This window comes from Vanacampus margaritifer, chromosome 4 (genome assembly GCF_051991255.1).
Source record: "Vanacampus margaritifer isolate UIUO_Vmar chromosome 4, RoL_Vmar_1.0, whole genome shotgun sequence".
Lineage (NCBI taxonomy): Eukaryota > Metazoa > Chordata > Actinopteri > Syngnathiformes > Syngnathidae > Vanacampus > Vanacampus margaritifer.
In genome coordinates, this window is record NC_135435.1 from 20320675 (window position 1) to 20333784 (window position 13110).

Consider the following 13110-nt stretch of genomic DNA (forward strand, 5'->3'; position numbering starts at 1 on the left):
TGATTTGTATACGTGACTGCTTTGAAGCTGCTGTTGTGTGTTGTGTCCCCTCCTTTAGAATAGCAGTTTCTATGTAACTAGGGCAAACATCCAATAAAAAGGGGAGCGGCAAAGTGTTTTCAGATTGGATAGGAGACTGAACTGCAAACACTCTCTTGTCCACTCTCAACGGCGAGTAAAAAGAATATAAAGCTCGTCTTCCTTTCTGATTGTTTATTAAATGTTCTAGGTTGCCTGAAGCTGACACCAACACTTCAAATATTGCATTTCATTTTTGTACAGACTTTTGAAATTTCAATATTATACAAAGACACTTCACAATTTTGGCACAGAATTCACCCAAAACACATGATTGGATCCAGAGGGCACATACAATGATTTAGTGGGATGGATCTTGCCTCTAGCTCTTGACTTTTTTTTTTTTAATTTATTGAACATAAACAAGCAACAGGAATATTGCAATTCAAATTAAGATTTTAAAGAAAAGGAATGTTACATAATACAGAAAAAAATACCCAGACAAAATAATTGGACTATTTTGGACAATTGCGTGCTGAGTAAGCAACTTTGTAGGATGAGTTTGGGCAAGACTCCTTGCTGCATACCGGAATGCTTGTTTTGTGGTTTCAAGTGTTGAACAATTTAGCAGAGGTGGGTATCAATGGATTTTGAGTACGCCCGTTAATGACTCTGGGCATCCCCGTTAGTACCAGTTATTATTTTTACATTGACAAACTAAACCCCACTTCCGGAAATGCTTAGTCAAGTTTTCTAAGTTCCTTATCAATCGTCAACAAAATGGGCATCCGGCACTGATTGAATCAAAATGTCCACCTTTGCTATTTCGCATTGTGCATGAGCACTTTCCTAGGATTTGATTGTGGAATTGTGCGTGTTAGATGTGACATGTTTTAGTCTTCTTGCCTTCAGAAACAGATTTAGTATGGTTCATGAGAATGATGAGTCATTCAATTTAATTATGTCCAGTTAAGATATCCGTTGGAAATAAAGCGTTGTGTCCAGGTGCTAGGATTTTTCTCTCACAGAACTGCTCAATCATTAAGTCATACGCTTGTCTTTCCCTGCAATGACAAAAGAAAATAAATCACATTCAGAACTTTTTTCACTTCAAATGTACCCAAAAATCGTTACCTGTTACTTAAACTACGTCCTTTTAAGTATTTTTCTTCTGCCTTCTTTATCGAAAGATCGTGCATTGCAGCAATGGCATATGTTAAAGCCTGTAAAACAAATGTTAAAAAACGCATTAAAAATAATTCTATTCCTAATAGATCAAAGAAGTATGACACACCTCGGGAAGAAGCACGTCCAAAACAAATGGGATGCGCTCCATGCATCGGACCACATTTTGGCATTGATCTGTGGTCACAGCCGTCTCGTAGAGCTCATTGAGGTAACTGTACACCTTGTCTAATTGCGTGTTATCTTCCAGGTAAGTCTCCACTCCAAAATATTTCCTGTTGGATCTCTGAAAGTACTGGAGCCACCTCGATTGCACCTGACCTCGGATCACAGCCTGAGGGATTGTGGAAAAAGTGTTAGCTACCTCTGCCAAGTACCATTTGGAGTTTGTAAATTAGCAGAATTACACCCAAAAAAACATTTGAAAAATTCCGTGTCAGTGTCCTTTACATCAGGAAAAATGGAAAAATAAATAAATACTCAGCAGGTTTGCCAACAACAATACAAACCAAAGCTAAAAATCCCCAAACTTCACCCTCCATCAAATCATACCAGCAGGCGTCCTTCCACCATGCGCTGCTTGACAATAAAGTGCACCAGCTTTTCGTTGGCGCGGTTGTGCGCAGCTTGGGTCCGATCCGGCAGCAGCCTCTTGGCACATTTGTTGACCTGCTCCTGCTGTTCACCATCTTCTTTGAGATTCAATGACTGTTCCTCTTCCTCCATCGCCAACTTGCTATCAATAGCGAGTTGCTCCGAGGACTCACAAGCAATGCTGAGTTGCTCCGAGGGAGCACGCGGGTGCTTTCTCCTCACTGGATAACCTGAACGAGGGGAAGACTTATCAGGACCACAAAGTCTAGAAATGTTTTTATTTATGTTTTACTCGTACAGAATGACAGGTTGGGCTAAGCGGTGTCTTGAGATTTGCAAGTAGTCATTCTGCCACTATTGGCTTTGACTTATGAGCAAACATTTGAGTTATAAGCACTGAACAGTGCCAGTGAGCTCAACTCACAAAGCAGAACGTTGTCCGATAGTAAACAATTCTTACAAAAAGGCCGTTTAAAATCACATTGCTGTGGACGCAGTGGGCAGAATGCAAACCGATCTACTCTTATGGAAGAGAACAAGGTCAGCGAAGACCCTACTGGTCAACGAGGATGCGCTCGCCTGGTTGGGTGGGCCTGTTGGTGCCGTCCGGGAACCGATTGACCAATTCCAAGCGATTGGTACTAGCTGCAACTTACTCACAGACATTACTCCAGATGAACTGAGCGAGGAGTGTGCAGACTTAAGTCTGGGATTGATAACGATATGAATCAATGTATATGACTGATGCGTATAGTAAGAATCGATGGGGACGGGTTTCTAACAAGCCATGGCTTCTACCCGTCAGCCCTTCTTTCGGATAACAATGTTGCAAATGATATGATCGATGTAACCTGTAATAATGTGTCCTAAAGGAAAAAAATAATAAAACAAAACAACCTCATAACTTTGACACATACCATTTTTTTTATTTGAGTGTGTGTGTGTGTGTGTGTTTGTACTCACTCATGCCATGATCAAAGTATTCAAGGAAGGAGCCACAAAATGAGCCACAAGCTACAAAGGGGAGAGAACAAAAAAAATCACCATGCTGCTGATTTTTAATTTTTATTTTATCAAGTCCTCTCTCTACATACTGTACGGTGTCCTTGAGGGCCAAGAAAGGCGCCTCTAAATATAATGCATTATTATCATTATTATGAGTAGCCTGACAACCCACACCCACTTTCTGATGCTGATAAGGCTGTGTTAGATATCTATGTAAAATCTGTAAAATAAATAAAAATAAATAAATAAAATTAAAAAAAATTACCGATGCGTATTCTGTAATCCGTTATCAGCTCCAAGGACCACTGCAACATAGCGGCATGCTCTTCTTTGGCCTCGGCCTAGGACACAGTCGGTTGGAGTTGGAAACATTAACAAACAAATAAATTGCATTACAGTACAGAGATTATTTTCCTACCGCCAGCTCATTAGCTCCTTCGCAATCAAACGGCTTCAGGGATCTCAGAGCCACGGACATCCTTCAACAAAATGGCAATCAATAATATTAGGCTTCTTGTGCACAGATGGATAAAGAGGGGTTGGGGGGGGATACAGTAATGGGTAAATTCCTACCCTCGTTTTTGTTGACTTATCCGATTGTCAATGAAAATAATGCTGGCTTTTTTTGCCTTTTGATTTACTCGTTTCACCTGTAGAAAAAACAAAACAAGACTTTACCTTGGCTCCCACAAATAAGACAACTTTCTGGGAAATTGTTCATTCTACTTTGAGTTTCCAATTAGGTTATTTTATTGCATTAAGATATGAATTTTACATGAAGTTGCCAGATAGACTTTCATTATCTGCTTTGAGCAATTTCTTTATAGCATTACAGTTGGATAACATGTACATGCAGTTGTTATCCTGTACACAACGTACAACATTTTACTCATTTGTAGTCAACAATTTGGACGTCTTCCCATTTATTTACTCCAATTTTCTACTTCTATCGGTGACATTATAGATGCTACGTTCAAGACCATTCGGAAATAAATGTGTTTCTGCACTCACCAAAGCAGGCCATGGAGGAAAGTGTCTGAATTTGCACCACACAAACACTCCCTCTGTGATAGAAAGTGGTCCTAGAAGGCATTGAGTTAAACAATGAACTCCATTTCCAATTGGTAATGACACCACCAGGTGGCAGTCACACAAATCTTACTTGTCTGCATCAAGAAGCTTGGCAGCTCCTCTTCATCAACGCTTTCCTCATCCTCCGGGAAAGAAAGAAGAGACATCTGTTCCTGACTGCCACTCAACCCAATTGGCAGATCAGATGAAAACAAACACTCATCTTGTTGGACGTTGAGAAGATGAGAGGGGAAAAAAACAGAAGCACACCAAGAGATGAAGTTAGCGTGAATTGCGTTAAAAGAAGCTCAACATAAATGATGGATTGATGACCTGGCCTAATTTAGTGAACATAATTGCGACGCAGAGCTAGATTACCTTCCTTTAGTTCAAATCTTGGTCGTGAGCGTTCAGATAAAGAAGCAGTGTTTGTTATTTTTTTCGATTTCTTGTAACAGCGGCGTTTTGCTGGAGAACAAGTGGTTTGCGTCATTGGTGGTGCAGCATCTATGCTTCTCTTGCTGCTCTGAGACCTCAGCATGTGGAGTGGTGACTCAATCTCAAATGTCTGTGGTACAATAGGAGAAGTGAGGTTTAAGGTGATTTAAAAATCACCATTTCAGGCAAATATAGTGCAAAGTAAACACTTCAACTTTTCTCCATTCCACTAATGACCTCAACCACTGATTTTCAGCTGATTCTGTATCAGGTGGAAAAGATTGTTCCTTTTCTGAAAATGGAAGGGTCACAAAATAATACAAAGAAGCAAAGATGTTGCATTGGTTGTGTTTTCATTACAAAATGTACCATTTTGTGGAGGGTTTTTGGTACCAAGAGTCATTGTCTGCGTCGCTGTACTAGCAGAGAGCACAGTGGGCGCCGCATTCAGACACAATGTGAAAACACTACGCAAACGTCACGACAAATCCCAGAAAACAGGTGAGCCGTGACTTTCGCAAGCTGAACCTGTCGGTACTGTGACGTCAATTCCAATCAACAGAAAGTTGCAAAATGGCCGCCTTTCCATAAGTGTCAAACTCCAGTCCTCGGGGGCCGCAGTCCTGCATCTGTTAGAGGTTCGCCTTCTCAAACACAGACTTTGACACTTGTGGTTTAAACAAATGATCAAGGAAACATTGTCAATATCAATCGTAACGTAATACCTGATGTGATTTAGCACGCTTGGATCGTGGAGAAGGGTTAAATCTATGTAGCCTCACACACATGTTTTAGGAAATACCTTATCCTTCACATCCTCTGCTTCCAAGCGTGTGTTGCAAATGTAGGGCAGTCGATCGGTGGACAAGCCGTGCAAATGCGCGCACGTAGTGAAGGCCTGTGGTGTTTTTCTTGGTCGTCCCCTGCCTCTTTTTGGGGTGGATTGCAACAAGCGCACATTGGACTGACTGTCGCTGTGAAAATTACAGTCAGACACAGGACTTGTTTCTTCTTGGAGGAAAAAAGGGCTTGGGTTCCGTTTTTGTCTTGGTGTCTTAGTCTGTTCCCCTTTTCGTGTTTTTCTTCGTCTACCTGAAATACCACAACAAATTTTGTATGGGATTCATGAAGCATTATGAGTGTACATTCAACATGACATCCGTTTTAGGGTCGCACTAGTAAGCCAAACGTGGCACTAGTGGCAAGACGACGTGCCTGACTGATAATACAGATGTGCAACTAGTGCGCTGAACTGATTTTTTAGCAGAGTTGGGCACTGTTAATTGTCAATTTCCACCTTTCACTGAGTGTTTCCGTATATTATGCGAATGCTTTATCCTTGCAAAAATACACGGAATGAGAGGGACCATCTATTCTGTACTCACTACGATCGACGGACGTAAATGTGCTTCAGTCGGTGCTCAGTCCGTGTATTTTTTCAAGACTTTGCGTCAGTGTGCACTTGCGGAAAGGTGGGCGACATCATTTGACGGGAAGTGACAATTAATGGAAGTGCACAGCTCTCATTATTATTAGTGAGGACAAGTCACGGACTTACATATGAATGTCTTACATTGCTACTTTTAGATTTTAGTGATTGTTTCGCTGAAAACACTGTTATCAGTGCGTGTTTTACACTAGGGTCCTGAGACCATGAGACCCTCACAGGGAGTGAACTTCACTGATTGCATCGACCATTCAGGGTATATTATCTCAATATTGTGACTCACAGAGGTTAGGTTTACATTTCACAAAGATTTTTTCCCCTGATGGGCTTTACTTTCATTTGATTGTAGATATACCTTAAAAAAATAAAATGATATGTATTTTTCCTAACAGCAATTCATTTGTATATGTAGCACTTTTCACAGACTTTTTGGTACAGTATGTCATACATTCAATACTCAAGATAAGGGCTACCTCTCATGTCGTTGAATCAAGCCAAGACTTCAAAGATGTCGGGCGATATCTTCATCTGCCGAGTCATTCCATGCATGGAACATAAAGAAAATAAAGTTAAATCACTTTTACAGAACGGAGAAGGCAAATATGCATTTTGGTTCCATGGCAATGCAGAGAACTACACCATACAATTATTTTCTACTGGGTACATACGACATGGGTTATTTACTACCACAGCTAACAAACAAGTACGTCACGCGAGAAGCGAGATAACATTTGCCATGCGAACAAGCTTTGATATTCGTAGGGCGAGCATAAAATACAGCCATAGAATACTACGTATGCAGCATGTCCCCACATCTCTTTAACGCCTGTGGCTGTAGCATTAACTTTATCGTGCGACAAGCACAACACAACGTGCAACTTACAATTACTACGTGCCCAAGCGAAACGAGCCAAAGCAAAAGCAGGACCTTCTGGTGGTTAGTCCGGTATCACAATTTCCCTGTTTGACTCAAATAAGAAGGCTGAATGAATTTGCCTCAAATGTTTTAACACTATTTTTTTTGGTCTTGTTTTTAAACTATGCAAACATTTACTCCGTTTACACATCCGCCATTGTGGGCTGTGGCATCCATATGTCATGTGACCAGCAGTTGACCAATCACTGCTGGTCACATGACAAACGGACGTTAACTTGTTACTCTGCGTGAAACCTTTTATTTTATTTTATATTTTTTCCCCTGCTTGAAACCGACTAGCCAAACTCTCTCTAAAGCCCCTTTTATCGCCCACCTATCGTTCGGAGAGTACCGCGTCACATGACTTCAACAGCTGTATCTGGTTGCGTGCAGTAACAAAATCCTAACTGCAGAGAGCAGTGTTGAACCGTAAACAATAGAGTACTGTAGCTACGGCTCTGGTAAACAATGCACTGTATGCGCGGAAACGACTTGAGACAGGTGCAGACTGCAGAACAGTAAAGCAATGCTTCCCAATTATTTGTTCGTGATGAAAAAACCCGACTAAAGCATATTTTGTCCATCAAATTTCTGTAAGTACGCCAAAACTCATACTCCTCCTTGAGAATCATAACACCCCTGCTACCTACTGTAGTGAATATGCAATTACACTTTATTCTTGTAAGGCTAAAAAAGAAAATGTTCCTTGGGGTCACACCGTGTGACACCACGAACTTTCATATATAAATCTTTTGTTTTTTCTCGTTATGGCAGTGTAGATTTTCAGGTCATTGTCATTGTCATCAACGAAGGTTGAAAAGAGGCAACTAGATTTTTTTTTCTTTCTTAGGTTTTTGTTTTTGGTCGTTTTGCAAAAAAAAAAAGTTTTTAAAAAATGATTCAGGCAATATAGCTATGAGGCTAACAATTTGTTCATCTATCAATGCCAGCGACAGGCAAACAATCAAATGTGCTTCTAGATGGCAGGTTATTGACCTGTATCCACTTTTGATGACATTTTTGTTTGAATCTGTGTCTAATGTAAAACATGGCTTATTCAAGGTTTAGAATATCCAATATTAGATGATGTGCTCTCATCAAGGTAGTTAAACGCACCACACGGTACACCACAGCAGAAATGACCAAAATCCTCCAGACCAGCGAGGCCCCGCCCCCTCATCCAGATGTGCGCCCCACCGGCGTCTCTTCAGTGAGCGTCCGCGGTCCACAGAGCGCGGAGCTCCGCACAGTCAACAGGAGGCTGCCGCTAGGAGACACACCTGGATAGACACCCACGAACTGAACCGCGGTATTCACCCTCGAGAAAAATCCTTTTCGTGCTTAGCGGTGGAGTGCGTCCATAAAAGGTGGGGGGTGTACCTGGTCAACCTGGTGCGGAAAAGGATGGAGAAGCAGCGTTGAGACAGATTCAGTTAGAGATCTTGTGAGGGTTTTTCTTAAGGCAACTCACTGAAACATTTATTTTTGGGGGACAAAATGAGGAATACAAGTGGTTTCCACCTTGGAAGTAGCGCAAAGTCGCCTCCACATTGACGAGCTGCAAGTGCACTTTGCAGGGGCGTGTTGTTAATTGAAATCGATCCCGCGGTTTTCATCCTCCTCTTCGAACCCTTTGCACATCTTCGTCATGACTTCACTATCTGGGTCCAAGGAGAGATCCGTGGCCGGCCGGGGCAGAAAATACACGGTAAGAATAACTCAGTTTATTCATTTATTAATTAAAAACACAATCCAGTTCACTTTTGAAAATATATTCCTCAGACCAGCAAAAACAGAACCATTTTTCTCTCAGTGGTCATTTTATTTTTTATTAAGTCCTCTGAGGGCCATACTAAATTTATGAACTATATGATTGCAGCACGGTGACCTAGTGGTTAGCATGTCTGTCTCACAATTTTGAGGTTTGGGGTTAGAATCTTGGCTCATGTTTCATTTTAAAATTGTATGTATACTGTGTGTTTTATTTTTATATTTGATAATATTAGAGGGCTGCACAGAGGAGCCTTGGTTAGTACATCAAAAGGTTGTTGGTACGAATCTCACCTCATAGGCGGCATCAGTGGCGTTTGCGTGTTTTTTTTCTGTGCTTGTGAGGGATTAACCAGGAGACTCTAAATTGTTCATAGGTATGAATGTGATTGTGAATTTATTTGCCCTGCGATTGAAAGGCTAACAAGTCCAGGGTGGACTACACCTCCCGTTCAAAGTCAGCTGACATTGACTCTAGCTCACCCACAACCCGAATAAACACCAAATAAAATTGATTTTTAAATAAAATGGATCATTTTTTTTATAGCCTTTTTCAGTCACCATGAGCCTTGTGGTGGCCCTAGAACCAGCACTGGCCCTGTATACATATTCATGATATAGTAAGTTTCAAAGATGATATTTAGCATCTTGTAGTACAGATCATGGATGGATGGATATGCAGTATTAATTAAATCTTAAGAAAATATTACTTCTGTATACAGTAGTTATTTTTTTGCATGTTATTATATTGTTTATTTATTGCAGTGTGATCTAATTAATTATTTAACATTTGACAATTTATAAGCTTTATATCTTGTTCAAGCCATATGGAAGGATTTTGTTACGTTTTGGGATGGATATGGACCCAAATGATAGGAAGCAAGGCAGCTAGGCAGTCAAAAGTAATTTAACGATAATAATAAGGCAAATGAGGTAATTTGGTATTTAAAAAAACACACTAAACAAAACACTAAATAAACAAAGTTCAAAGTAACACAAAGGAGACAACGAGACCCCTAGAGCTGATAGGACGACACAAGGAACTGGATCGACAAGCACAGGTGGAACAATAAAACTTAACGAGACAGACAATGGACAACAAGGGACAGAAGGAAAAACACGACACCCAAATTCTAACTAAAATATTTAGAAATTATGCCATATGGTCAAAAGTATTGGGACACCTGGTTATTGCACTCATGGAAATTGAAAAAAAAAAACAACAACAACATGGAAGGCCTGTTGGCATACAGTGTGTAGTTTGGGGTTCATCTAATTATCCCTTTATTGGCTTTGTTTCGTGACTTGGAAATGGAAAAGCGCTTAAAACCGCAAATGTACATCAGCACCCAACCCCTGTGAGACGAATGGCTGCCAGTTTGAGAAATACCTGTCCTGCCATAAACTGGTCCCTGGCAGACAAAATGTTGGGGCCCACTGCTCTAAATTGTGCATATGAGTGTGAATGGTTGTTTGTCTATGTATCTTGCGATTGGCTGCCGACCAGTCCAGAGTGTCTGCGTTTCACCCGAAGTAAGCTAGGATAGGCTTCAGCTCCTCATAACGCTCAACAAGATAAATGTTATAGAAAATGGATGGATGTGTCCCAATACATTTGTATTTTCTCCATACAGAACACCTGTGCATTGACAGCTATGGTAATACCATTATTTGTGCTATGATTGGCAAAATGGGGTACGTACATGTGGAATGTTTCCCACGAGACAGATATAGACTCCTACTAGAGCCCTATTTGTGACTGCATAGTGCTGCTTAGTGATCTTGTCACCAGAGGAGCTCTAAATTACTTTCAGCACCCCCCCCCCCCCCCCCCCAAACGCCCCAAACTGAGAACTGCACACGCACACACACGTCTAGCACCTAATAACGGTTACAAGATGTTAACCACCCCCTCTCTCTTGTGGACATTTTCTCATGTCAGTCTTTCCAACTCACTTATTATAGCTCTTAAGAGAGATTTTAGGAGCCGCTGTATCACCACATCAATACCCCAACTCTTTGTGGCTCATTTGATGTTCCCATGGGTTTGAGGAGTAGTCTCAGTTGAGTATTAATAACACACGTCGATGAGCAGAATCTGGCGTCTTGACTGTTGTGATTTGCAAAAAAACAAAAGTTTGAAAACTATTTCTTCAAAGCAAAACAGCATAACATAAGGAATACTTGCCCGCCCTGAGGGGCCAAAAGCTATATTAATAAATTTGCCTTTATACAAATAATATCGCTCACTTTTACTGTGGCTGTTGTTTGAAGTGGCCTATACTGTACATTATATACTGTGAGCTGTTTCTAGAATTTCAACTTGTATTGGATCTTGTTAATGAGGTGAATGAGGTCATTATGCTGAAGTTGGGTGGTGTACAGCGGAACGTTTGAAATCAAGCATCTGAAGTCGTACAATATTTGATCAACACTTGGTGTGTTTTGATTTGTGTTTTTTGCATCTCTTTGTCTAATTAACACTTACGAAAAATTTAGAGTCTTCATTTAACTTATCATGCACATTTTGGGAATGAGGGAGGTATCTAGAGAAAACCCACACGAGCACAGTTAGTAGATGTAAATTTCACACAAGAAGGCCTAACTTGATATTCAAACCAAGAACCTCTCGACTGTGAGGCAGACGTGCTAAGCGCTATGGCACTGTAATATTCTTATTTTTACACTTGTACAAAAGGTAAAAATGTTTATTTTTTTTTATTTTATTAAACACTGCACATACAATTGGTTAACAGCGTTTCCCACTGATTTGGTGTTGTCACATTTTTCATGAAGAAAAATATCACAGCAAACTACGAACATGGAAATAATGAGTTTGCCTCAATTTACTCACCAATTTACTTTTCAGTGTGAAATCTGGGTATGTTTAAATTCAATGCAAGACAGATTTACTCACAGGACGCCTTAACTTATTACATTTTGTAAATGGCAACAGGTAGCCACACAGGTTGAAATGGTTTCGTCTGCCATCTAATGGAAGAGGATGTCATTCTCTGTCAAGATATATTTTTAACAAATTCTCACTTTTGGATAAATTAAATTGGAAATTTGATATTATATGACATTTTGTATTAGTAAATCAAGGTGCAAACAATTGCATGTGTGCACAACCTCCCCCCTTCCCAATTAATGTTAACGTTTGTGGGAATGGTTGCCAGAGGGTGGATCCAAATGCGGGGAAACACGAATAGAGTTATGTGAGGAACTTTATAAAAACGAGTAGACAGGTGAGTAGACTGGTCGTCATGACTTGGCAGGGTGAGGACAAAGAAGGCTCGTGGGCGAGGACGAAGAAGACTCGTGGGGGCGAGGACGAAGAAGACTCGTGGGCGAGGACGAAGAAGACTCGTGGGCGAGGACGAAGAAGACTCGTGGGCGAGGACGAAGAAGACTCGTGGGCGAGGACGAAGAAGACTCGTGGGCGAGGACAAAGAAGACTCGTGGGCGAGGACGAAGAAGACTCGTAGGCGAGGACGAAAAAGACTCGTGGGCGAGGACGAAGAAGACTCGTAGGCGAGGACGAAGAAGACTCGTGGGCGAGGACGAAGAAGACTCGTGGGCGAGGACAAAGAAGACTCGTGGGCGAGGACAACTGGACTGAGACGTGGACGACTTAACTGAGACGTGGACGACTTAACTGAGATGTGGACGACTTAACTGAAACGTGGGCTTAGCTAGTCGCGGGGAACACAATAGGCAGAGGGCACTGATTGGTCACATACACTGGGAAGGGAAGAGACACACAGGTGGACGAGATCAGACATAACGAGACAAGGGGAGAACTCAGGAACACATGACAAGCACCAATCACAAACAAACACACCCAAAACAAACCCCAACCCCTACAAAACTGAAAATTGTAAAAGGATTTTGCCAGTCAAGACTTCTTCCGTCAAATGACAGTAATAATGATGTCATGAAATATTAACATCCCATAAAATGTTACATTTTTAATCTAAGTTATCTCCATGCATGAAGTGAGTCTAAGATGATAAATGCTTCTCTTATAAGCCTACAAGCCAAATTCTCTCCTGTGTTAACTGTCCCACAGATACCCGACACTTCCCCCACCAAATCAGCCTCCTATTTCCCGGACACGTGGTACCGAAAGCCTTACGAGGAAACCAGCCGGTCCAGCTCTCGTCCCGCACCCGAGGGCGCCGGCTCCATGCCCAGTTCAACGGGCACCCCTTCTCCTGGCTCGGGGATCTCCTCACCGGGGTCCCTCTCTGGATCGCCAGGGACCATCTCCCCAGGGATTTGCACCGGATCTCCGGGTTCTCTAGGCGGCTCTCCTGGCTTTGGGACGGGCTCCCCGGCCTCGGGCAGTGGAAGTTCTCCTGGGAGTGAAAGAGGGATTTGGTGCGAGAACTGTAACACAAGGCTGACAGAGCTGAAAAGACAAGCGTTAAAACTTCTCATCCCTGGACCTTATTCCAGCAAGGTACGTACAGTATGTGTTGCTCCGCTCCCAAACACGATTTGCGCCATCATTAACTGTGACGTTTGGACAGCGGCTTTTATTAATTTGCTTACCCGTGCTCTCATCATTACCCAGCCTTAGGTGTAGCTCTGTAATCTGGGTTATTGTTCTCATAAATCAAAAGGATGCGCTGATTTGTCCAACACTCACTGGACATCTGCA

The 13110-nt window shown here is 41.7% G+C and overlaps 2 protein-coding genes and 1 long non-coding RNA gene across 13 annotated transcripts in view; 1 reads left to right on the forward strand and 2 right to left on the reverse strand.

Moving 5' to 3' along the window:
* Window positions 1–198: 198 nt before the first annotated feature.
* LOC144050889 (PWWP domain-containing DNA repair factor 3A-like) lies at window positions 199–6875 on the reverse strand. 3 transcript variants are annotated; one of them, XM_077564567.1, is made up of 14 exons: window positions 6642–6875; window positions 6232–6286; window positions 5114–5403; window positions 4252–4441; window positions 3965–4096; window positions 3814–3884; window positions 3376–3452; window positions 3221–3281; window positions 3068–3143; window positions 2761–2811; window positions 1756–2027; window positions 1313–1537; window positions 1153–1241; window positions 199–1082 (listed from the first exon to the last, which is right to left on the reverse strand). In XM_077564567.1, the coding sequence occupies exons 2-14, from the start codon at window positions 6236–6238 to the stop codon at window positions 974–976; spliced, it is 1650 nt and encodes a 549-aa protein (XP_077420693.1). In that variant the 5' UTR covers window positions 6239–6286; window positions 6642–6875; the 3' UTR covers window positions 199–973. The 3 variants fall into 3 exon arrangements, with proteins under 3 accessions (XP_077420693.1, XP_077420695.1, XP_077420694.1); XM_077564569.1 differs by having other exon boundaries at window positions 6232–6300; window positions 6641–6875; XM_077564568.1 differs by having other exon boundaries at window positions 6232–6304; window positions 6641–6875.
* A 938-nt stretch (window positions 6876–7813) lies between these two features.
* The window catches only part of kif26ba (kinesin family member 26Ba), a 72492-nt gene continuing 67195 nt past the window's right edge, over window positions 7814–13110 (forward strand). For 5 of the 9 annotated variants that reach the window (XM_077562847.1, XM_077562849.1, XM_077562855.1 and 2 more), the window contains exons 1-2: window positions 7815–8382; window positions 12517–12909. In XM_077562847.1, coding sequence (XP_077418973.1) covers window positions 8323–8382; window positions 12517–12909 — 453 coding nt within the window. In that variant the 5' untranslated portion in view covers window positions 7815–8322. Of the gene's footprint in view, window positions 8383–12516; window positions 12910–13110 lie in introns of all 9 variants that reach the window. The other 4 variants (XM_077562852.1, XM_077562853.1, XM_077562848.1 and 1 more) reach the window with 2 other exon arrangements.
* The window catches only part of LOC144050019 (uncharacterized), a 51556-nt gene continuing 46642 nt past the window's right edge, over window positions 8197–13110 (reverse strand). Inside the window, exon 3 of the long non-coding RNA XR_013293762.1 lies at window positions 8197–12805. This is a non-coding gene — a long non-coding RNA (uncharacterized LOC144050019). The remainder of the gene's footprint in view (window positions 12806–13110) is intronic.